The sequence below is a fragment of the Salmo salar genome, chromosome 04 (genome assembly GCF_965601325.2).
Source record: "Salmo salar chromosome 04, fSalSal1, whole genome shotgun sequence".
NCBI lineage: Eukaryota > Metazoa > Chordata > Actinopteri > Salmoniformes > Salmonidae > Salmo > Salmo salar.
Genome location: NC_138294.1, coordinates 47,058,120 through 47,084,504, shown reverse-complemented (window position 1 = coordinate 47,084,504; position 26,385 = coordinate 47,058,120). Strand labels below are relative to the sequence as shown.

At 43.2% G+C, this 26,385-nt stretch overlaps 1 protein-coding gene across 7 annotated transcripts in view; it reads left to right on the top strand.

The window, feature by feature from the left end:
* LOC106603100 (disks large homolog 4) overlaps nt 1-26,385 on the top strand; it is a 92,105-nt gene that overhangs the window by 38,434 nt on the left and 27,286 nt on the right. For 4 of the 7 annotated variants that reach the window (XM_014196317.3, XM_014196315.3, XM_014196313.3 and 1 more), the window contains exon 3: nt 7,989-8,045. The exons of 2 other annotated variants lie outside the window; for them this stretch is intronic. In XM_014196317.3, coding sequence (XP_014051792.1) covers nt 7,989-8,045 — 57 coding nt within the window. Of the gene's footprint in view, nt 1-7,988; nt 8,046-13,777; nt 14,798-26,385 lie in introns of those variants that run through there. One more of the 7 variants, XM_014196322.3, reaches the window with a different exon arrangement.

The following is a 26,385-nucleotide window of genomic DNA, read 5'->3' as shown; positions in this document are numbered from 1 at the left end:
CCTCTTACTTCCAGTGAGGTGAAATCTTAACGCTACAACACACAATGACATTCTAGATTAGTCTGTGCTTTCAACTTTGTGGCAACAGTTTGGGGAATGTCCTTTCCTGTTTCAGCATCACACTGCCCCCGTGCACAAAGCGAGGTCCATACAAACTGACTTGTTTGTCGAGATTGGTATGGAAGAACTTGACTGGCCTGCACAGAGCCCTGACCTCAACCCCATCAAGCACCTTTGGGTTGAATTGGAACGCAGACTGCGAGCCAGGACTAATCGACCAACATCAGTGCCCGATCTCACTTATTATCTTGTGGCTGAATGGAAGCAAGCCCCCAAGCCTTCCCAGAAGAGTGGAGGCTGTTATAGCAGCAAACTCCATATTAATGCCCATGATTTTTGGAAAGAGATGTTCAACGAGCAGGTGTCCACATACTTCTGGTCATGTAGTGTATCTACAGAAGTATGACAGATCCTGCTTGTGTTGCTTGTATGAGTGTGTTTAATAGCCTATTGATTCCATGAGCAACAAGCCTCATTCAATCATTACATGTTGGATTAGCAATTTAACAACTTTGGCTGTTTTTAATTTTGCTATGCTGTAACAACTTTGCTATGCTGTAATAAAAGCTTTACACTTTAAAAAAAAAATGTTATTATTACAATTATTATGATCATCATTATAATAATATGTGATGTCGTTATCACTAGTTTATCACTAGTCAAATTTATTCCACACATCTGACTTCCCCTTTACCTCCTGAGCAACCAGTAAACATTCCCCCGTTTCGAGAGTTTATTTGTCACGTCCTCTGCATCCATTTTGCTGTCACATGTTACGGTGTTCAGAGTTTGTTATAACCAATTTATTGATGTGATTATGATATGCTATAGGTCAGGCCCTATTGGTCACATGCATGTGATGCATATATGTGTCACGTAAAGAGAGCAAGGGTTGAGGGAATGTTTTTCCTAAACAAATGAGGGATTTTGGTAACAGAACTTTTCAGTCAGAAATAGCTGTAATTATGTTGCAGGTTCAGCAACATGGACAGCGTGATAAATATTGTTGATGTTCTGTGGTGGTCGCTGCAGCAGAGAGGAGAGAGAGAGAGACAACGGGTGCTCGTCACAGTCACTCGCTGTCTTTTTTTTAAACACAGTGCAGCGAGTCAGACAAGCTCAGTGCATATAGTTGATTTGATTAAAACACATGGGATATGTGTCTGGAAAAATACTCTTGTTTGAAGATTTTTTTGAGTCGGGACAACCCTAATTTTTAAGAAGTTCACTACCGAACATCTACAATATCAATAAATATTTTAAGTACGGTTTTAGGATAAAAAATATGGGTTTGCTGGGATGTACATCTGTCCAAATGAAAGATACCCAGCCTATGTTAGCTATGATAATTCTTTAAAGTTGAAAATAAGTCAAAGTTGTCCAAAATGAAACAGTCACAATGGAAACAATTGACGTCATAGAGATATATAGAGGACTCATCTTTGTATCTGTGCTATTATGGTGTCTGTGACAGCACGGGCAGGCAGCACCATTGAGGCTATTTCCATTTTAAAGTTGCATGCGCCATGCTCTACCAACTGAGCTACAGAGGACCACCATGTGGGTAGTGGAGAGAATTGAGATGCATAGCCAGCAGAGGGGGCTCCAACCAGCCCAAACATTGACAACTATTTGACCAAACCATAGATGTCTATAATGTGCTATACTGTGCTCTTCTGTACTATACTGTGCTCTACTCTACTGTACTATACTGTATAGAGTGAGACAGGTAGCCTAGCAGTTAAGAGCATTGGGCCAGTAATGGAAAGGTCGCTGGTTCGAATCCCCGAGCCGACTAGGTTAAAAATATGTCGATGTGCCCTTGAGCAAGGTACTTAACACGAATCGCTCCTGTATGTCGCTCTGGATAAGAGCTTCTGCTAAATGACTAAAATGTAAATGTCCTGTACGGTACTCGAGTTCACTCTACTTGAGTTTCTGACAATTGAAGAAAGGGCCTATGGACTATTGCCTTGACCTTGTCATGGTCTCAACTCACTGCGTCTGGATCTGGATCTTGGGACCAATGTCCTGGTATAAATCTTGGTCTTGGTTCCAAACCATAGGCATTGGCTGATCACTCCCAAACCATAGGAATCCCCACCCAGTTGACTACTTTTATATAGTGGAAGCCCTCAATGGTAATAGCTACACTAAAACGAGTTGTACCCATACAGAGTCCTCTATTTATGATTGACACTTGACACCGAAACGCCTGTTATTTTGCCAAAATAATGATAGGTGTTTAAACATCTGACAACATAATTAATTAGATGCATAAGTCATTCAATCAATCAACAAGTTTCAGATTCATACAGTCAACACTGAACCTTTTACAGAGAACAATAGAGATTATATTTATCTTAATTCAATTATAAGGTTTTGAAAATCTGTTTAAAAATCATGTTTTTACTATTTTGTGAATTTGATATGCAAATACAATTTATTAAATGAATCTGTAATAGGTTAATCAAAATGATCAATACTGTGCATGATTCTCTCTTTATTGCGACTTTGTCAGAGTTTCAGTAGTGACACATTTAGTGGGGTGGTAAGCAATTCAGGTAAAATGTCAAATATGCAATACAAAATGTGTGTGTGTGTATTATATGACATATATTGGAAGACTTGTGCTGGACGTTTGGAAGAAATAGGTTAAAAAAAATACTTTGAACACCCAATTTGCACCACTTCTGTAGAATGACCCATATGCACAGACACAAGCAGACACATGTATACACACCCCAATGATATTTTCATTGTTGAAAGGATACCAGGCTCTTCCTCTCTGATCTATACAGAATTGTCTATTTCTATCACTCTACATCTTTTCCTGTCCTTCTCTCTCTCCGTGCATTCTCTTGGGAAACACGCATTTACATTTGTCTATGTTTCTGTAACCAACGTTCACAGTTTGTCTAGTGTGTCTCAGTCAGTCGGTGTGTTGGATTTCTTTTGTGTACTGTGACATGAATAATATGACTTCAGCCTTTTCCTGGACTTATTTTCGATCCAGTAGGCAGGAGGGTAGAGTCAAGGACCGTGAAAACGATCGCAAACCGTATAAAGTTACCTGAGGGAAAGATCATTATGACATCACTGAGAGTGTCTACGACGTCACATTTGGACCTTTGCAATATGACGTCACCGAAACATCATCGGTCCAGTTGAATCGTCCTACGCTCCCTGTCCACAGGGCCTAAGGGGACTTGATGTCTCTCTTTTTTTAGTTCTCTGTATATGCTGCTCGTATCAAATGCCCCTCAGTGGGACTGTCTGGTTAGTATAGATTTAGGCTGGATTAGATTATCACTGATTCGGGTTGTGTTGTTGCTGATAATACGTCACATGCATTTCATGATCATCTCTACGTTGTGACAAATCAATTCCAATAACATTTGATCGGTCCCGTACACATATTCTGTAGATGTTATTGCGGGGTTCTAGAGAAATGCTTATGTTTCTAGCTCCAACAGTGCAGGGTCTACCTAACAATAGAAAACGATACACGCAAATCGCACAAAAAAAAATAAAAGAAAGGTATGAAGAAAGATATGAATATTAGAACGAGCAATTTCAGAGTGTGGAATATAAATATAGATGTATATGATGGTGTACAGTATGTAGACATTATGGACAGTATATGAATAGAAAAGGTGTGTACAGCAGTAGTTACAGTGCATTGGGAAAGTATTCAGACCCCTTCCCTTTTTCCACATTTTGTTACGTTACAGCCTTATTCTAAAATTGATTGAATACGTTTTTTTCCTCATCAATCTACACACAACACCCCATAATGACAAAGCGAAAACCCGTTTTTTTTTTTTTTTTGCAAAAGTATTACAAATAAAAAGTATTCAGACCCTTTGCTATGAAACTTGAAATTGAGCTCATATGCATCCTGTTTCCATTGATCATCCGTGAGATGTTTATACAACTTGGAGTCCACCTGTGGTAAATTAAATTGATTGGACATGATTTGGAAAGGCACACACCTGTCTATGTAAGGTCCCACAGTTGACAGTGCATGTCAGAGCAAAAACCAAGTCATGAGGTCGAAGGAATTGTCCGTAGAGCTCCGAGACAGGATTGTGTCGAGGCACAGATCTGGGGAAGGGTACCAAAAAATGTCTGCAGCATTGAAGGTAACCAAGAACACAGTGGCCTCCATCATTCTTAAGTGGAAGAAATTTGGAACCACCAAGACTCTTCCTAGAGCCGGCCGCCCGGCCAAACTGAGCAATCGGGGGAGGAGGGCCTTGGTCAGGGAGGTGACCAAGAACCCGATGGTCACTCTGACAGAGCTCCAGTTCCTCTGTGACAATGGGAGAACCTTCCAGAAGGACAATTTGCAGCACTCCACCAATCAGGTCTTTATGGTAGAGTGGCCAGACGGAAGCCACTCCTCAGTAAAAGGCACATGATGGCCCACTTGGAGTTTGCCAAAAGGCACTTAAAGGACTCTCAGACCATGAGCAACAAGATTCTCTGGTCTGATGAAACCAAGATTGAACTCTTTGGCCTGAATGCCAAGCGTCACGTCTGGAGGAAATCTGTCACCATCCCTAAGGTGAAGCATGGTGGTGGCAGCATCATGCTGTAGGAATGTTTTTCAGCGGCAGGGACTGGGAGACTAGTTAGGGTTGAGGGAAAGATGAATGGAGCAAAGTACAGAGAGATCCTTGATGAAAACCTGCTCCAGAGCGCTCAGGACCTCAGACTAGGGTGAAGGTTCACCTTCCAACAGAACAATGACCCTAAGCAAACAGCCAAGACAATGCAGGAGTCGCTTCGGGACAAGTCTCTGAATGTCCTTGAGTGGCCTAGCCAGAGCCCGGACTTGAACCCGATCGAATATCTCTGGAGAGACCTGAAAATGGCTTTGCAACAATGCTCTCCATTCAACCTGACAGAACTTGAGAGGATCTGCAGAATGGGAGAATTTCCCCAAATACAGGTGTGCCAAGCTTGTAGCATCATTTCTAAGAAGACTTGAGGCTGTAATCACTGCTAAAGGTGCTTCAACAAAGTACTGAGTAAAGGGTCTGAATACCTATGTAAATGTAATATTCCAGTTTTAGATTTTTTTTATACATTTGCAAAAAAAAATATAAAACGTTTTTTTGCTTTGTCATTATGTTGTATTGTGTGTAGATTGATGAGAAACACATTTTTTTAAATACATTTTAGAATAAGGCTGTAACGTAACAAAATGTGGAAAAGGGGTCTGAATACTTCCCGAATGCACTTTATTTAGGATGAGCCTTGACTAGAATACAGTATATACAAATGAAGTGGGTAAACAGTATGTAAACTTTATTAAATTGACCAGTGTTCAATGACGATTTACAGTGACTTCTGAAAATATTCACACCCCTTGACTTACAGCCTGAGTTCAAAATTGATTAAATAAAAACATTTCTCACCCATCTTCACACAATACCCCATAATGACAAATTGAAAAATATGTTTTTAAACATTTGTGCACATTTCTTGAAAATGAAATACAGAAATATATAATTTACATAAGTATTCACACCCGAATCAATTCTTTGTATAAGCATCTTTGGCAGCAATTACAGCTGTCTTTCTGGATCTGGTCTCTAAGAGCTTTCCATACCTGGATTGTGCAACATTTGCTCCTTATTCTTTTCAGAATTCTTCAAGCTCTATCAAATTTGTTGTTGATCACGGCTAGACAACCATTTTCAGGTCTTGCCATAGATTTTCAAGTAGATTTAAGTCAGGTTTTCCTCTTGGATTTTGCCAGTGCTTAATTAACTCCATTCCATTTATTTTTTATCCTGAAAAAGTCCCCAGGCCCTAACGATTACAAGCATATCCATAACATGATGCAGTCACCACTATGCTTGAAAATATGGAGAGTGGTACTTAGTAATGTGTTGTGTTGGATTTGCCCCTAACATAACACTTTGAGTTCGGGACAAAAAGTGAATTGCTTTGCCACATTTTTTTGCAGTTTTACTGCAAATAGCATGCATGTTTTGGAATATTTTTATTCTGTACAGGCTTCTTTCTTTTCACTCTGTCAATTAGGTTGCCATTGTGGAGTAACTAAAAACAGTAACTACATCTTCAGTTCTCCTATCACAGCCAGTCAACTCTCTAACTGTTTTAAAGTGACCATTGGCCTCTTGAAATCCCTGACTGGTTTCTATGCTCTCCGGAAACTGAGTTAGGAAGTACGCTTGTAATTTTGTAGTGACTAGGTGTATTGATACACCATCCAAAGTGTAATTAATAACTTCACCGTGCTCAAAGGGATATTCAATGTCTCCTTTTCATCTACCAATAGGGGCCCTTCTTTGCGAGACATTGGAAAACCTTGGTCTTTGTGGTTCAATCTGTGTTTGAAATTCACTGCTCGACTGAGGGACCTTACAGATAATTGTATGTGTGGGGTACAGAGATGAGTTAGTCATAAAAAAAATACATTAAACATGCAACTTATTACTGTATGTGAGTTGTTAAGCACATTTTTACTCCTGAACTTGTTTAGGCTTGCCATAACGAAGGGGTTGAATACTTATTGACTCAAGACATTTCAGTTATACTTTTTTATTAATATATATATATATATATATATATATATATTTTTTTTTTAAAAACATAATTCCACTTTGACCTTATGGACTATTGTGTGTAGGCCAGTGACAAAATTTTAAATTTTAAATTCAGGCTGTAACACAACAAAATATGAAAAAAATCAAGGGGTGTGAATACTTTCTGAGGGCACCAGTCTCGGTAAGGTGCAGGGTTGAGTACCGGGTGGTAGCTGACTAGTAACAGTAACTAAAGTTCAGGGCAGGGTACTGGGCAGAGACCTGCTAGTAGTGACTATTTAACAGTCTTTTGGCCTGGAGATAGAAGCTGTTTTTCAGTCTCTCGGTCCCAGATGTGATGCACCTGTTCTGTCACTGCCTTCTAGATGGTAGCGGGGTGGACAGGCCGTGACTCGGGTGGCTGAGGTCCTTGAGGATCTTCTTGGCTTCCCTGTGACACCGGGGGAACAAAGTGATGCAGGTGCGAGGTTACTGCACCTGCACCACTTTGGAATAGTGCCCTACTTTGTTGCCTCCACTTTGAGACTGTTAGATCCGTTATCAAGGTCTCATTTGCCCCCTCATGTGTTAAGAAAGAGGAACAGCAACTCAATTTCTGCACTGGAGAAACTGAATTTACTTCAGGCGAAATGTTCTGTTTGTTGACATCAAAAACAATTACAAGTCTGGCTTTAATGGTACAATAATCATCAGTGGTCCTCAGTGTTTATTTTAAAGTGGATAACTCCGGTCCTAGTTGCTGATTGGACGAGGAGAGACCAAGCCGTTCTACAGTTTATGATATGAAACGCTACACCCCATTGCAGGAATAATGATGGTGACTGCAGGTTTTTTGTGTTTTTATCTCATATTATTTTTGCACAAAACCTGATTGCATTTCCACCTCCATGTCCCGATTCCATTCTTGTTTCTCGTCTTCTTATCGTCTGGCTTTCCCTCTCTTTCCTACCACCCTGCCCTGTTTGAACAAACAATACTAACCCCCTTCTATTCCCGTTGAATAATTGTATAATCCTTCCTTTGTTTACTTACGTCACTCCTCCTCCTTCTGGTTTGGGTTGGGCACTTCTTTCTGGATGTTTACCTGCTTACCACTCTGCAATATAACCTCTCAGTGTATTACCTGATTATTACTCACCACCCATTTATACTATTTTATTCCGACTCGCTTTCTTTGCTGTGCTATTAACGATTCCTCTCAGCTTACCCCCTTCCTTGTTTCTTACTTCCTCGCCAGTAGTTACCCCCTCCTCTTTACCCCTCTCCTGCTCTACTCTAGTTACCCCCTCCTCTTTACCCCTCTCCTCCTCTAGTTACCCTTTACCCTCCTCTGTTGTTTTGCAGCCGGTGTTGATGTCGTCAGGCCACAATCCTATGTACACCTCTGCTGTTTCCACACTGGTAAGAGCACAGCACCTCCTGATGCTCACAGCGCTTCTGTTCTATCATCATCATCATCATCGCAGTGGCTTTCTTACATCTTTACTAGTCCTGTATTGTGACATCATTTTGAGTCCTGCAAGTCAAGCTTGGTTGTATTATCACAGTTTACTCTCTGTTGCAATAATGAGGTCATCTTCGCTGTGGTCATAGTGCTCATCCGTGACATATGATTAGGAATTAGAATACTAGAATGTACATGAACCTTCATATGATGGTCCAAAGGTTAGCCATGTTGGGCAGGGAGTTGTTCAACCATGGTTTGCCAGTGCTGTGTTAAGATTTTGTGTAAAACGATGACTGTGAAGAATTTATCTGCACTGTATGTATGTTAATTAGCTAGCCAGACAGTTTTGAAGGAATGATTCCATTCATTTTTCACATTAACTGCCAGTATGCCAACATTCCATTTCAACAATGAAGTCAATCCACAGCCAGACACTGTCTGGAATCAGTTGATGATAGGACTTAGTTGTAAATACAACAAGTACTGATATTGTATCAGATAATAGCACTCACAGCTTTCCAAGAAATCTGTGACATTTATGGTCTGTTTAAATATATTTTAGAGGCTATTTATACAAAAAAATTGTATAACACCTCTATAAACTGTATTTATAATTATATGACTTTATTTTAGGTTGACTATAATTCCATTACACAATTTCTGATAAATCATATGCCTTACTTTTATTTTCCTGCATAAGTAAAAGCAGGAAATGCATCCCCTATGCCTCTACTGCCATTCATTCCAGTTAGACTGGTTTTGGATGTCTGCCATTTTTACCCCATTATGGAACTTTGAGGGCATATGACATATCCCCTCTAGTAATGTAATAGGATCTCTATTGTCTGTGATGTGGTCATGATGTGGTCATGATCATACAGAATCAACATCTGGACTGGTCGTTCTCACATTGCAGATTATGTTTGTTGCTACGGAGCGGTGTTACATCTTCTGCAGTATCCTCTTGGCTAATGTCTGTGTATTTCTTTTATGTGTGAAGTTTCACTCTGTTTTGAATCCAGGTGAAAAAATGTGTGATAAGCTCCTAGTATTGTTATTTTATGGTGAAAAGCAGGTTCTGACTAGAGGGAGTACAGCTACGACCGGAAGAGACGTTTTCATAGCAGGTTAGGGTGATTTACTCAGCAGGTTAGGATAATTAGCGTGGCAGGTTAGGAGACTTAGGATAAGGTTGAGAAAATGTTTAGGGTTAGTTCAAACTCTCTCCTAACCTGCTACGAAAAGTAACTTCCAGTCGTAGCTGCACTCCCTCTGGTCCCGACCTGAGAAGCATTGGCTGCCTAGTCTATTTGACTGGCTGATTGCCAAGGTCAGTTGTGATATTGTGTCAATGATCTATCTACAGGATATGGATATTTGGATAATCCGTCTGTGAAGTACTGTATATTTCAAAGGCGCTTTAGGCCAGTGCAGAAAGGCTTGACTGTGGCCAGGAGGGGGCAGTGTTTAACTGTGGAATTCTCATCTCTTTTTTTATAACCTTGAAAGGGTGGCCATGCTGCATAAACAGTGATGCATATGTTTAATGATGAGGGGCAGAGTTGTAGTGATCAAATTGAAGTTGCTGTTGGACCATTATTCTGGCATTGAGGCGTTCAGTTACTGTTCGATTGAACGTTAGAATTGGCAAAACGAGTTACCTAAGAGTTACCTAAGCGACTTTGATGATGCCAGGCGCGCCAGCTTGGTCTCATAGACTAGACATTATATAGTAACCGTAAGGTTGCAAGTTGGAATCTAATCACGGACAACTTTAGCATTTTAGCTAATTAGCAACTTTTCAACTACTTACTACTATTTAGCTACTTTGCAACTACTTAGCATGTTAACCAAGCCTTCCCCCTAGCCCTAAACTCAACCCTTTAACCAAATTCCTAAACTTAACGCTAACCTTAAACCTAACCCCTAACCTCTAGCCTAGCTAACGTTAGCCACCTAGCTAGAATTTGTAACATATCATACGTTGTACAAATTCGCAACATATCATACAAAAAGGGTGATGGCCATCCATAAATGAATACATACCATACAAAATGTAACATATCATACTAAATGGAGTGTCTCGGATTTACATACAGAATAATATGAAATGCTCTGAGACCAGGTTGGGCACCTCGGTTCCAGTAGCTCAGAAATGGCCGGCCTCCTGGGCTTTTCACGTACGATAGTGTCTAGAGTTTTCCAGAGAATGGTATGACAAACAAAAAACATCCAGCAGTCATGTGGGCGAAAACAGCTCGTTGTTGAGAGGTTGAAGGAGAATGGCAGGAATCGTGCAAGCGAACAGGCGGGCCACAAACAGGCAAATAACAGTGCAGTACAACAGTGGGGTGCAGAATGGCATCTCAGAACGCACAACTCGTCGGTCCTTGTCACGGATGGGCTATTGCAGCAGACGACCACACCAGGTTCCACTCCTATCAGCTAAAAACAAGAAGAAGCGGCTCCAGTGGACACGCCATCACCAACACAGGACAATAGAGGAGTGGAAAAACATTGCCTGGTCTGACGAGTCCCAGTTCCTTTGGCGTCCATGGCCCCATCCTGCCAGGTGTCAACGGTATAGGCTGGTGGCGGTGGTGTAATGGTGTGGGGAACATTATGTCACTTAATAACAATTGAGCAATGTTTCCATGCCCGAAGAATTCAGGCTGTTCTGGGGGCAAAGAGAGGTCTGACCCAGTACTAGATGGTGTACCTAATAAACTGGCCACTGAGTGTATATGCAGCTCATTTGAAATGTAGAAGGCAGGAAGGGTGAGGAGGGAGTGAGGGAAAAAAAGGTTTTAACACATTTATCCCCATATGGCGTGTGTGTGTGTGTGTGTGTGTGTGTGTGTGTGTGTGTGTGTGTGTGTGTGTGTGTGTGTGTGTGTGTGTGTGTGTGTGTGTGTGTGTGTGTGTGTGTGTGTGTGTGTTAATATGAGCTGGGGTGTGATGCTGCATTGTGTAGAGTGCGCCTGAGGGATTCAGCTCCCCAGACGGTCAGCAGTTATCCAATAAATGATGTCTCCCCCAACACACGTACACCCGCAGCCACACACACTCTTGCCTCTGCATTGACAGGAAGACATTGATGTGGTTTTATAGGCAGATGGCAGCAGTTGTGATGTCGTTGGCTGCTAGGTGCTTAAATGTGCTCAGTTTGCCAACAACACTGAGGACTCCTGCCCTGTTCTGCACTGTTCTTATGCTTTATGGGTAGGATCGCCTCAGGAAGCACTGCAGTGGGTTGGCATGGCAACAGGAGATGGCCCTGCCCTTACAAAAAAAAAGTTACGTGGGGAAAAAAAACATGTGGTTTTCGGACACGTGAACGTATGACGTGGAAAACATGTTATTCTCCTCACATGTGAAAAAGTGGTGTTAACATGTGAACTCTAAATGTAATACATGTGAAAATACGGTTACACGTCAAATTTAAGATCAACATGTTAAACCGCAAATTTGACGTGTTTTTTGTTGTTGTAAGGATGCTGGCTTAACCCTCCTCAGTTATGGAGATGACGGCACCAGGGTCTCGGTGCTTTGGCTTGGAGCCCTGAAGGCTGTTTTCAGTCTGAGATCTAAATGAGGTCTAAATTAGATCTGTTTATGATTGGGCCTTCTGACAGGAATTTGACTGATTGGCTGTCAGCGCCAATCCAATGGTGTGTTTTTGTATTATCACCACTCTGATCCTAATCAACCCTTCTTATACATGACTATATTGTTCCTTATTACCCAATACTACTCCCCCCTATCCACTGCACTACACTGAACATTAGCCTACTTTCCTCACTACACTATACTGTTCTATCACTCGACTGCTCCCTCACCCTGTGCTCAGCATCCTCCCTCTCTCCCTCTCTCCCCTGTAATGTATACTATTAGAGTTCAGTCGTTTGACCCTCAGATTAACTGCCATGTTTGGGTTACAGTAAAGTAACCCAGTCATTTTTTTTTCTGCAGGAATTCAATTAAAAATGTTCTCTAGTGTATTCCACCGGGGCCCTGCATTCTCCCTATTCCCTGCCTCTCTCCTCCCCCTCCCTCTTTCTCTCTGCACTCCTCTCTGTATCTGACTTGTATCTTCATTTTCTCCGTCTTCCTTACTTTTCTTTAATAAATGTTTAAAGACGTCCCTGCAGCTCCAATGTAATTACTGTGCAGGAGCAGCTCGGGTCTACTGGGGAGGGGAGAGGAGAGAGCAGAGGGAGGCAAAGACGATGCACGTTAGAAGAGGAGAGAATCGTCAGCATTAGATGGAGGAGAGGGGGGATCGTAGTGGGAGGGAGAGTAGAGAGTAGAGTGGGCACTGTAATTGGAAGTGAGAGAAAATGAGGTAAGAGGGGGAGAAAGGTATTGTATTTACCAAAGTGAGGCTGTCAGCTCTGCTTGTTCTTACATAACTCTTGTGTGTGCTTGTGCGTGTGCTTGTGCGTGTGCTTGTGCGTGTGCGTGTGTGTGTGTGTGTGTGTGTGTGTGTGAACGCGTGCCCTTGTGCATATATACTGAGTGTACAAGACATTAGAAACACCTTCCTAATATTGAGCTGCACCCCCTTTTGCCCTCAGAACAGCCTCAATTCGTTGGGGCATGGACTCTACAAGGTGTCGAAAGCGTTCCACAGGGATGCTGGCCCATGTTGACTCCAATGCTTCCCACAGTTGTGTCAAGTTATCTGGATGTCCTTTGGGTGGCAGACCTTTCTGGATACACCCGGGAAACTGTTGAGCGTGAAAAACCCAGCAGCGTTGCAGTTCTTGACACAAACCGGTGCGCCTGGCACCTACTACCATAACCCTGTTCAAAGGCACTTAAATCTTTTGTCTTGCCCGCTCACCCTCTGAATTGCACACATACACAATGACTATGTCAGCTTTGCATGTTCTTACATAACTCCCATGTGTACGTGTGTGTGTGCATGTGTGAGTGTGTGTTTGTGCGCTTGTGTGTGTGTGCGTGCACTTATGCATTTACTTAGCGCTCCATCTCTGTCCTGTGTTGCTGTCCATGGTGCTCACTTTATTGGCTGCAGCAGAGTGGGGAGGAAGAGAGGAGGGAAGGGGAGGACACAGACATGAGAGAGAGAGAGAGAGAGAGAGAGAGAGAGAGAGAGAAACAAACAACCAAACAGAATATTGAATTAAATGTTAAAGTGCTCTCTGGTCCCAGTGATATTGTGGTAAAGTGACAGCCCTGTAGAGTCGGACAAGCCTGGAAGTGGAGCACTGTCAAACTCAGCTCAGACAGACAGACTGGCTGACAGACAGACTGGGGCTGCCTGCTAGAGAGGACAAGCTCATTGGAAGGCTGCATGTCGGCAGTACATACTGCACTGCATTGGGATAACACTGTGTAAACTCTAGGATGGTAGAGTGGGTTGCTGCTATGCCATGTTTAGTTGATGAGAGGTGCAGATTATGCTTTGAGCAGACCACGGGGATATTAAACATGTATGACCAATCATATTGCAGTGGGTTTCACTTTAGATTAAAATGTCAATGTAGGTTTATCACCCATTGTGCCACAGTCCCCACCCCAACCCCACCTCTACCCTCTTCAAACATCGACACCACTAACACAATCATCTCCCCTCCCCCGCCATCATAATTGCCATAAAACTTTCCCACTTCCCCGGGGTGGGAGGGGGTGCAGCAGCCGCTGCAGCATCATAAACTGTATCTCAGTGAGCACAGGACAAGGGTAAAGAGACAGGGGATATTCGCTCAGGAGAGGGAGACTACAGCGGGCTGTTGTAAAGCGGAGGATGGAGCTCGAAGGGAGACACCGGTCGCGCTCCTCAGAATAACCCATTTTAGATCAGAACGAGATATCCAGATGTCGAATGTGTTTTTAGCTTGTTTTCCCAAATTAGATGCAGCCATATTCAGTTCGATCTGAATGGCAAATACGTAGCCCGGTCGTAGGCTATTCGTAGGCTTGGCTATTTTGACAGCTGTTAAAAATAGCGCTATTGCTCATATTTGAACAGTAGCCTGATTATCAGACCGACAGGTAGGCTATACAATCCCACTCAAACCGCCGTGTTGGGGATTCCTCAAATGACCGACTCCACACTTGGATTACACAGCAGAGCAGGGGGTGGAAGAAACATTGTCGCCGGAGTCCAAACTCTCTCCCGTTTCTCCAGAGTTATTTTGGTACCCAGCCCGGGACTGTGGCTCCCCCGGATTTAAAAGTGTTTGTCTGGCTTTGAATGTAAAGCTATCTGCGTTCCCAGCCCAATGCTTGATATCAGGGGTATTGTTGAGATTTTTGTCTTTCTATTGTTGAAGTAGGCTGGCCTAATTTTGCAATATCTGAAAGTGCATGTTTAGTATGAGGTTATTTTACAAGTATTTTTCACTTATATCGAGATATTCCCAGACTATACCGACATTCCTAATAATGTTGTCATGTGGCAGACAAACTGCCTTGATATAATATGGGTTAATGAATTTGTCATATTTTTTTGAGAGGAAACGCCCCTTGAGAGCACCTCCTCTCTTCTCTCTCTGCCACCCACTTATCCGGCTCGTCCATCATTTTGGGAGGTGAACGGTGTTTGTTAGGTTCCCCACGGCGGCTCAGTGTTCAGCACTCAGGCAGGATGTTCGTCTCCGTGTGGTATGCCAAAAAAATGGGCCGGCGGTTCATCAACAACGTCCGGAAAGCCAAGAAGCATCCGCACCATATAATGGTAGGCACCAATTAGAAGTGGTTGTTGACTGACTGGTTGACTGACTGCTCTGATGATAGATTTGTCAGATACAGCTATGTCATTTTGATATTTGGTATGGTTTCCGGTGGTTTCCTATGGATTTTGAAACTGGGAATGTATCTGAAATGATCTAAATGAAAAATGGAGATTTGTGAGTTTCTATGGAAATAGATATGATAGATCGGTTTCAATGTAATATTGAACATAGACATCCATTTTAAAGGGGGGTGCACCATGAGTGAAGGCTTATTCCTAAGAATCTCTAGATAAACTGCTTTATGGAGTCAAAGAAGTGAATTGGTATGGTCATATGGTCCATGTCTGTTCCAGCATTTGCAGTCTGACTCTCATCAAAAGCTTTGTTTGGTACCAGTTTATCAGGATGGTCACCTCTCTGTCCAGAATGCCAAATGGAAACTCTTATGCTGGCAAGATGGGGAGAAATTATAAACTCTATTTCTTGAGTGAGACTTTTCTCAATTCAGTGGATGGTTTCTTTCACGGATTCTTTACACATTTGCTAACATTGGCACTTACAAACATAACGCTTGGATTTCTGGAATGAGGATATAGCAGCCACACATTTGGCCTCTGAGAAATGCGTGAATCACAGACCGTATGTCCCAATAATGTGATAAAAATCTTCCTTTGTAGCTCCTCTTTGTACTCTGTAGCGTTGTCTGTGTGGGAGTATATTGTGCTCATAACTCTCTGACCAAATCCTTTGAGTCCCTTCTGTTGTAACAAAGTGATGCTACGCATTTGTCATTTACAGCTTCAGTGTGCAGGGATGTGTAGGAGGCCCTTATCTCGCTCTCGCTCTCCCTCTCTCTCAAACACAAACACATGCAGCATTACACCCATGTACACACCCTATGGCTTTTCTGTGGGAGTGCATTTGAGGTTTTAATAAAGAACGGTGTGTGAGATAGAAAATGAAAGTGTATTTGTCACATGCGCCTAATAGAACGGGTGTAGACTTTACGGTGAAATGCTTGCTTTACGAGCCCTTCCCAACGATGCAGAGTAAAAAAAATCAAATATAGTAACAAGAATGAAGCTGTATACAGGGAGTACCAGTACCAGATCAATGTGCAGGGTACAAGGTATTTGAGGTAGATATGTACGTAAAGGCAGGGTAATGTGACTAGATAAGAATACAAATAAAAATAAAGACCAGAGTAAGGGCAGCATGAGTGTGAAACTGTGTGTGTGTGTGTTATGTGTGTGAGCGTATGTAGTGTATGTGAATGTGTTTGGGTTTTGTGTGAGAGTGTGTATAGTGCATATATATATATTATTGTGAGTGTACATAGAGTCAGAGCAAGATGGGGTCAATGCAGATACTCCAGGTAACCATTTAATGAACAATTTAATGGTCTTGTGGCTATTTAGCAGTCTTATGGCTTGGGGATAGAAGCTTACTCGGAGAATGTTTGTCCGAAAGCCAATGCTCCGGTACCGTTTGCTGGAAGGTAGCAAAGTGAACAGTCTGTGGCTTAGGTGGCTGAAGTCTTTGACAATGTTTCAGGCCTTCCTCTGACACCGCCTGATATAGAGGTCCTGGGAGACAGGGAGGTTGGCCCCAGTGATGTACTGGGCTGTCCGCCCCACCCTCTGTAGCGTTTTACGGTCGAGGGCGATGCGTTTGCCATACCAAGCAGTGATGCAGGCATGCAGCCAGTCAAGATGCTCTCGATGGTACAGCTGTATATGACAAACCTTTCAGCCTCCTGAGGGGTATGAGGTGCTGTCGTGCCCTCTTCACGACTGTGCGGGTGTGTGTGGACTATGTTAAGTCCTTAGTGATGTGGACGCCAAGAAACTTGAAGCTCTTGACCTGCTCCACTACAGCCCCGTAGATGTGGATGGGGGCATACTCTCCTCTCTTTCTCCTGTAGTCCATGATCAGCTCCTTGGTTTTATTGACATTGAGGGAGAGGTTGTTGTCCTGGCACCACACTGCCAAGTCTCTGACCTCCTTCCTGTAGGCTGTCTCATCACTGTCAGTGATCTATCAACATCATGTAGTCAGCAAACTTGTTCTATTGGGTCATGCAGTCGTGGGTGAACAGGGAGTTCAGGAGGGGACTAAGCACACACCCCTGAGGGTCAGCGTGGCGGAGGTGTTGTTGCCTACCCTCCCCACCTGGGGCTGCCCATCAGGACCTCCAGGATCCAGTTGCAGAGTGAGTTGTTCAGTCCCAGGATCCTGAGCTTGGTGATGAGCTTGGAGGGGACTATGGTGTTGAACGCTGAGCTGTAGTCTATGAACAGCATTCTCACATAGTTATTTCCCCTCTCATCCAGGTGGGAGAGGGCAGTGTGAAGTGCAATTGAGATTGCGTCATCTGTGGATCTGTTGGGGCGGTATGTGAATTGGAGTGGGTCCAGGGTGTCTGGGATGATGGTGTTGATGGCCAGCCTTTCAAAGCACTTCATAATTAAAGATGTGAGTGCTACACGGCAATAGTCCTTTAGGCAGGTAACCTTGGAGTTCTTGGGAACAGGGACAATTGTGGTCAGCTTGAAACATGTTGGGATTACCGACTTGGACAATGGGGGATTGAAATTGTCCATGAAGACACTTGCCAGCTGGTCTGTGCATGTTCTGAGAACGCACCCTGTGTTCTGTCTGGCCCGACGCCTTGCGAGTGTTAACCTGTTTAAAAGTTTAACTCGCATCGGCCACGCAGAGCGAGATCGCACAGTCATCCGGAACAACAGGGGCTTTCATGCAGGACTTTGTTGTTTTCCTCAAAGTGAGCATAAATGGCATTTAGATCGTTTGGGAGTTCTGCATCACTGGGAATCTCATGGCTGGGTTTCCCTTTGTAATTCGTTATCGTCTGCAAGCCCTGCCACATCCGATGGATATAAGCTGATATGTTGGTGTGTGAATGATGTCCCATCCAAATAAACCCCTGTAACATCCCCATTGCACGCACAGTGACACATGCGCACACACTGTTCATGCACGCACGCACACACACACACACACACGTATGGATCTGCTGGCATTCCCTCCCTTCCCCCACATATACAGTATCTCTCCCTCCTTCGTCCCCCCTCCTCTCCTCTCCTCCTGTCCTTCCTTCGTTGGAGCTGTACTGCCCTCAGGTCAGGGCCAGTCTGGAGTGTGCTGGCCTTTTCTGTTCCTGTCTCTTCTCCTGGTATCACTCTCTATCTCACTCAGCATCTGTTCTCCCTTAAACAGAGTACACATTTAGACACAGCAGCTACAGAAATAATCACAATCAGTGCTGTTTTGGAAGATTAAAACACTCCAATGAAAATGTCTGATTGTTGCTACTCACGCGAGTCCCTTTATGTCTCTAGATTGCAATATGAAGGGTATGCCAGATGAAGCAGTGAAACGACCAGAGGGTTGTGATTGATGTTATGAGTGATATAGTGTAGGTGTGTGTTAGTAGATCTTGTTGACATAGCTTTTAGGTTAATTGTGGTTAATTTTGTCCTGACTGACTGAAGCCATTTGATAAGCTGCTTTGTGTTTTGCTCGATGAACTGCTGAGTGTATATCGGGGCACGCTGTTCTGACACTTCTGGTGTTAACTTGCGGTGACACACATTGCTTGTAACACAGCTGCAACATACAGCTATCCTGCTCGCCATATGTTAGGCTTTTTATTTCCTGAAAATGAAGTCTGACAGAGACTAGGCCTGTAAGATCCCTATTATAGCTATGTCCTACTTCATTTGAAACAACACATATTCATTTTCTCTAAACGCTCTGTAGTCTTGAAGACAATATCTGCTGACAGCATTGTTCTGTCATTTTTCTTGGCTGTTTCCAACTGCTACAGTGACGTACACTAAATATACAAAAGTATGTGGGAACGCCTTCAAATGAGTGGATTCGACTATTTCAGCCACACCCGTTGCTGACAGGTGTATGAAATCGAGCAACAACGGCTCGAAGTGGTAGGCCACGCAAAGCTCACAGTACTGGACCGCCGAGTGCTGAAGCGCGTAGCGCATACAAATCGTCTGTCCTCGGTTGCATCACTCACTACCGAGTTCCAAACTGCCTCTGGAAGCAACGTCAGCACAAGAGCCACACACAAGCCTAAGATCACCATGTGCAATGCCAAGCGTCGGCTGGAGTGGTGTAAAGCTCGCCTCCATTGGACTCTGGAGCAGTGGAAACGCAAACTCTGCAGTGATGAATCATGCTTCACCATCTGGCAGTCCGACGGACTAATCTGGGTTTGGCTGATGCCAGGAGAACGCTACCTATCCCAATGCATAGTGCCGACTGTAAAGTTTGGTGGAGGAGGAATAATGGTCTGTTTTTCATGGTTCGGGAAATCTTAACGCTAGAGCATGCAATAACATTCTAGACGATTCTTTGCTTCCAACTTTGTGGCAACAGTTTGGGGAAGGCCTTTCCCTTTTTCAGCATAATAATGCCCCCGTAAACAAAGCGAGGTCCATACCAAAATGGTTTCTCAAGATCGGTGTGGAAGAACCTGACTGGCCTGCACAAAACCCTGACCTGGTCCTGTAGTGTATAGTGTTTTAAAAAGGAGCTTTCTGCTTCCTGCTGCCAGTACAGACATGTCCTCTAGTGCCAACTGATCCTGAGGAGAGGGATGATAGATTTGTGGCTGGAGCAGAAACAAAATGAAGGCTTTGTTTAAGGTGTAGCAGCCATCGATCGCTTTCTTAATGAACACACAAAAAGTACCGCTCCGTTGATTCTACCTTCCCTCCAAGCTCTCTCTCTATCGTTCTCTCTCGCTCTCATTCTCTCTCTCCCACCACTGTCTTTCTCTGTGCTCCCCTGTTGAGGCCTGGTGAAAGCCTGCTGGTCAGCATATTTAGGCTAGCTGTGCATTTATATTTCAGCACTCTCTGAGGCCTGACTCCGATTTGATGTTAAAACATTTCAACTCTGGGGAGGAAGTGATCATGTGGGGCTATTTTCAGTTGTCTGCCGGTAAACTACCTTTAACCTCTGCCTCTCCAGCAGACTGATTGACATAACACTGGCTGTCACTCCTCATCACCTAAACCTGCACACTGACTCACCACTCCCTCCTCCTCTTCCATAGGAGCATGTGCATACGTCAACAGTACACTCAGCAAAATGCACCCTTGCAAGCACACACATACACTATCTATCTCAATCAGATAACAAACAAAGCACACATTCTCTCTCTCTCTCTCTCTCTCTCTCTCTCTCTGTGTATCTCACAGACAGACAGACAGACAGACAGACAGACAGACAGACAGACAGACAGACAGACAGACAGACAGACAGACAGCATCAATAAATGAACAACCTTACTTTAGGAAACAAATATATTTGCATGTTGGTGTATATAGGGCTCTATCTCTCTTTTTCTGTCTCTCTCTTCTCTCTTCTCTCTCTTTGTAATGGCTCCAGGGTATCGTGAGTCTAGAAATCAAGCAATTACATCACGCTCCTTCAACCCCTTATCTGTCCTCGCAGTCACACTCCCCTCCATGGCTCTCCATCATTTCTCATGGCTCTCAGTGATTTTGTCATTTGCCCTTACCCCTTGTCCTCTGGTGATTACCGCTGCTTGTTTAGACCCGGTCGGCAGAGTGTGCTGGTGTAGTGGGCAGCAATACATGTGTATATACTGTGTAGATGATATTCTACATACCTCACATGCAACTCGTAATAAGACTAAGCAATTAGCCTATTCAAATGTTTATCTAACTCTACAAAGATAATAAGCAATATGCCGGAGGCTTCAGTTGAACCATGTGTAATCAAGTATTATGGGTTTAAATGACTAAGATCAAATGGTCATGAGGAGTGAATATCAGAGCAAGTATTATTTAATAACTTAGTCAAATGAATGGTTTCACATACAAGGCATACATCTTAATGTAGGCAACACTGACATTAACAAAGCCTTATTCTAGGCATATAGATTCTAAGGTTAACTTACAAGGCAAAGCATTGACAAAGAGATGCTTACTAGGCCAGAGGCCTAGGAGCCTAGCAAATGAGAATTGATCATCAACTTTCCTCCATTTGATTACATTTATAACATCTGAAGGTGTATCACAATTCCAGTGGATCAGAAGTTTACATACACTAAGTTGACTGTGCCTTTAAACAGCTTGGAAAAGTCCAGAAAACGATGTCATGGCTTTAGAAGCTTCTGAGAAGGCTAATTGACATCATTTGAGTCAATTGAAGGTGTACCTGTGGATGTATTTCAAGGCCTACCTTCAAACTCAGAGCCTCTTTGCTTGACATCGTGGGAAAATCAAAAGAAATCAGCCAAGACCTCAGAAAAAAAAGACCTCCACAAGTCTGGTTCATCCTTGGGAGCAATTTCCAAATGCCTGAAGGTACCACGTTCATCTGTACAAACAATAGTACGCAAGTATAAACACCATGGGACCACGCAACCGTCATATCGCTCAGGAAGGAGACACGTTCTGTCACCTAGAGATGAACGTACTTTAGTGCGAAAAGTGCAAATCAAAACCAAAACAACAGCAAAGGAGCTTGTGAAGATGCTGGAGGAAACAGGTACAAAAGTATCTATATCCACAGTAAAACGTGTCCTATATCTACATAACCTGAATGGCCGCTCAGTAAAGAAGATGAGGTAGGAAAATTATGTGGATATATTGAGACAACATCTCAAGACATCAGTCAGGAAGTTAAAGCTTGGTTTCAAATGGGTCTTCCAAATGGACAATGACCCCAAGCATACTTCCAAAGTTGTGGCAAAATTGCTTAAGGACAACAACGTCAAGGTATTGGAGTGGCCACAGAAAGCCCTGACCTCAATCCCATAGAAAATTGGTAGGCAGAACTGAAAAAGCGTGTGCAAGCAAGGAGGCCTACAAACCTGACTCAGTTACACCAGCTCTGTCAGAAGGAATGGGCCAAAATTCACCCAACTTACTGTGGGAAGCTTGTGGAAGGCTACCCGAAACGTTTAACCCAAGTTAAACAATTTAAAGGCAATGCCAATCAAATACTAATTGAGTGTATGTAAACTTCTGACCCACTGGGAATGTGATGAAAGAAATAAAAGCTGAAATAAATCATTCTCTCTACCATTATTCTGATATTTCACATTCTTAAAATGAAGTGGTGATCCTAACTGACCTAAAACAGGGCATTTTTACTAGGATTAAATGTCAGGAATTGTGAAAAACTGAGTTTAAATGTATTTAGCTAAGGTGTACAGTGAGGGAAAAAAGTATTTGATCCCCTGCTGATTTTGGACGTTTGCCCACTGACAAAGAAATGATCAGTCTATCATTTTAAGGGTAGGTTTATTTGAACAATGAGAGACAGAATAACAACAAAAAAATCCAGAAAAACGCATGTCAAAAATGTTATAAATTGATTTGCATTTTAATGAGGGAAATAAGTATTTGACCCCCTCTCAATCAGAAAGATTTCTGGCTCCCAGGTGTCTTTTATACAGGTAACGAGCTGAGATTAGGAGCACACTCTTAAAGGGAGTGCTCCTAATCTCAGTTTGTTACCTGTATAAAAGACACCTGTCCACAGAAGCTATCAATCAATCAGATTCCAAACTCTCCACCATGGCCAAGACCAAAGAGCTCTCCAAGGATGTCAGGGACAAGATTGTAGACCTACACAAGGCTGGAATGGGCTACAAGACCATCGCCAAGCAGCTTGGTGAGAAGGTGACAACAGTTGGTGCGATTATTCGCAAATGGAAGAAACACAAAATAACTGTCAATCTCCCTCGGCCTGGGGCTCCATGCAAGATCTCACCTCGTGGAGTTGGAATGATCATGAGAACGGTGAGGAATCAGCCCAGAACTACACGGGAGGATCTTGTCAATGATCTCAATGCAGCTGGGACCATAGTCACCAAGAAAACAATTGGTAACACACTACGCCGTGAAGGACTGAAATCCTGCAGCGCCCACAAGGTCCCCCTGCTCAAGAAAGCACATATACAAGCCCGTCTGAAGTTTGCCAGGATAACTGGGTGAAAGTGTTGTGGTCAGATGAGACCAAAATGGAGCTCTTTGGTATCAACTCAACTCGCCGTGTTTGGAGGAGGAGGAATGCTGCCTATGACCCCAAGAACACCATCCCCACCATCAAACATGCTAAGGGGACAGGACAACTTCACCGCATCAAAGGGACGATGGACGGGGCCATGTACTGTCAAATCTTGGGTGAGAACCTCCTTCCCTCAGCCAGGGCATTGAAAATGAGTCATGGATGGGTATTCCAGCATGACAATTACCCAAAACACACAGCCAAGGCAAGAAAGGAGTGGCTCAAGAAGAAGCACATTAAGGTCCTGGAGTGGCCTAGCCAATCTCCAGACCTTAATCCCATAGAAAATCTGTGGAGGGAGCTGAAGGTTCGAGTTGCCAAACGTCAGCATCGAAACCTTAATGACATGGAGAAGATCTGCAAAAAGGAGTGAGACAAAATCCCTCCTGAGATGTGTGCAAACCTGGTGGCCAACTACAAGAAACGTTTGACCTCTGTGATTGCCAACAAGGGTTTTGCCACCAAGTACTAAGTCATGTTTTGTAAAGGGGTCAAATACTTATTTCCCTCATTAAAATGCAAATCAATTTATACAATTTTTGACATGTGTTTTTCTGGATTTTTTTGTTGTTATTCTGTCTTTCACTGTTCAAATAAACCTACCATTAAAATTATAGACTGATCATTTCTTTGTCAGTGGGCAAACGTACAAAATCAGCAGGGGATCAAATACTTTTTTCCCTCATTGTATGTGAACTTCCGACTTCAACTGTAGATAGCATCAGAGTTATCCTCAGTGGTCAAGTTTCAGAGAGATGACAGAGATACCAAACATAGAACAATACTATATTTTCCATCACATTCAATAGTCAGTCCTCTGAATACTGTAACAGAGAGAAACATTTCCACCCCTCAGAGTGGGGAAGGGCTGACTAGTCCTTTGTCGTTGTCCTCTGCCTTCCAACTCCAGGTGTCAGCGAGCATATACATTAGGGCCGAGTCTACACTGGATTGGATCTTAGCATGCACTCCTATGGGGAGGATAGTGATTAATATCAGGATCAATATTCTAGTCGGCTGTGATTTTTATCCAGAGGTTCAAGTTAGTGGCTAGGGTCAAGGTTCGTGGTTTGATATCGGAGAAGGGGAGACAGGTTTTGCCAGGGGTTTCAGTTTATCAGTGAAGGTTTAGGGGTGGCCCGGGAATTAGAGAGGAGGATAGGGTAACCGCCTCTAAGGCACGGAGATGGGAGAGCTGAGTAGGCGGCATAAAAATGGAAGTGGGCGACTGCTAAATCCACTGAATCCTGGCAACTCCAGCCTCCCACTCCCTGACAAAGCACAAGGAGGGAGTCGCCTGTCAAATCCCCCTGCAGGAGAAATGTGTGCACTGGTGGTTGTGCACTGACTGCAAAGTGTATGTTTCTTAGCCTAGATAGTGCCTATAGAAAATCTACACCCTCTTGAACGTTTTTCACATTTTGCTGCCTTAAAAATTGTATCTAAAAAGCGATTTGATTCCTTTTTGTCCCCTACATATATATACACAACCTACTCCACATTTTCAAAGTGAAAATGAATTCAAATGTCAAAATTTAAGAAAAGAAAAAAACTGAAATATCATAATTGGATGTCTCCACTCCTCCACCCCACTTGGTTGAAGCACCTTTGGCAGCCATTCCAGCTGTGAATCATTTTGAATAAGATTCTACTGATTTTGCACAACTCTTAAGGCAACATAAATCCATTGTTTTTGTCAAAATTGCTGGGAATCATTGATGGACAGCGATATTTAAATGTTGTCTCTGATTTTCAAAGTACAGACCCCTTCTATTTTTCCACATTTTGTTACGTTACAGCCTTATACTAAAATGTATTAAATAAAACATTTTCCTCATCACAATACCCCATAATGACAAAGTGAAAACATGTTTTTAGAAATGTGTGCAAATGTATTACAAATAAAATAAAGGAATACCTTATTTACATAAGTTTTCAGACCCTTTGCTATGAGACTTGAAATTGAGCTCAGGTGCATCCTGTTTCCATTGATCATCCTTGAGATGTTTCTACTAGATTGTAGTCCACCTGTGGTAAATTCAATTGATTGGACATGATTTGGAAAGGCACAACTGTCTATATAAGGTCCCACAGTTGACAGTGCATGTCAGAGCACAAATGGAAGAAGTTTGGAACCACGAATACTCTTCCAATCCATTCCTTGGTAGAAGGCACATGACAGCCCGCTTGGAGTTTGCCAAAAGGCACCTAAAGGACTCTCAGATCATGAGAAACAAGATTCTCTGGTTTGATGAAACCAAGATTGAACTCTTTGGTCTGAATGTCAAGCGTCACGTCTGGAGGAAACCTGGCAACATCCCACCATCCACCACAGATGGACTTCTCAGATAGAGTTCAGTGTGTAAAATCGGAGGGCCTGTTGTCCAGACCTCTGGCAGTCTCTATGGAGGTGCCACAGGGTTCAATTCTCAGGCCAACTCTTTTCTCTGTATACATCAATGATGTTGCTCTTGCTGCTGGTGACTCTCTGATCCACCTCTACACAGACGACACCATTCTGTAAACTTCTGACCCCTCTTTGGACACTGTGTTGACTAACCTCCAGACGAGCTTCAATGCCATACAACTCTCCTTCCGTGGCCTCCAACTGCTCTTAAATGCTAGTAAAACGAAATGCATGCTCTTCAACCGATCGCTGCCCGCACCCGCCCGCCTGACTAGCATCACTACTCTGGACGGTTCTGACTTAGAATACGTGGACAACTATAAATACCTAGGTGTCTGGTTAGACTGTAAACTCTCCTTCCAGACTCACATTAAGCATCTCCAATCCAAAATTAAATCTAGAATTGTCTTCCTATTTTGCAACAAAGCCTCCTTCACTCATGCTGCCAAACATACCCTCGTAAAACTGACTATCCTACCGATCCTTGACTTCGGCGTTGTCATGTACAAAATAGCCTCCAACACTCTACTCAGCAAATTGGATGCAGTCTATCACAGTGCCATCTGTTTTGTCACCAAAGCCCCATATACTACCAACCACTGCGACCTGTATGCTCTTGTTGGCTGGTCCTCGCTACATATTCGTCGCCAAACCCACTGGCTCCAGGTCATCTACAAGTCTTTGCTAGGTAAAGCTCCGCCTTATCTCAGGTCACTGGTCACCATAGCAGCACCCACCCGTAGCAAGCACTCCAGCAGGTATATTTCACTGGTCATCCCCAAAGCCAACACCTCCTTTGGCCGCCTTTCCTTACAGTTCTCTGCTGCCAATGACTGGAAGGAATTGCAAAAATCACTGAAGTTGGAGACTTATATCTCTCTCACTAACTTTAAGCATCAGCTGTCAGAGCAGCATACCGATCGCTGCAGCTGTGCACAGCATATCTGTAAATACCCCATCCAACCAACTACCTACCTCATCCCATATTTGCACTGCTTTGCTTTATCTTGGACAGGTCGCAGTTGTAAATGAGAACTTGTTCTCAACTGGCCTACCTGGTTAAATAAAGGTGAAATATATATATTTTTTTTG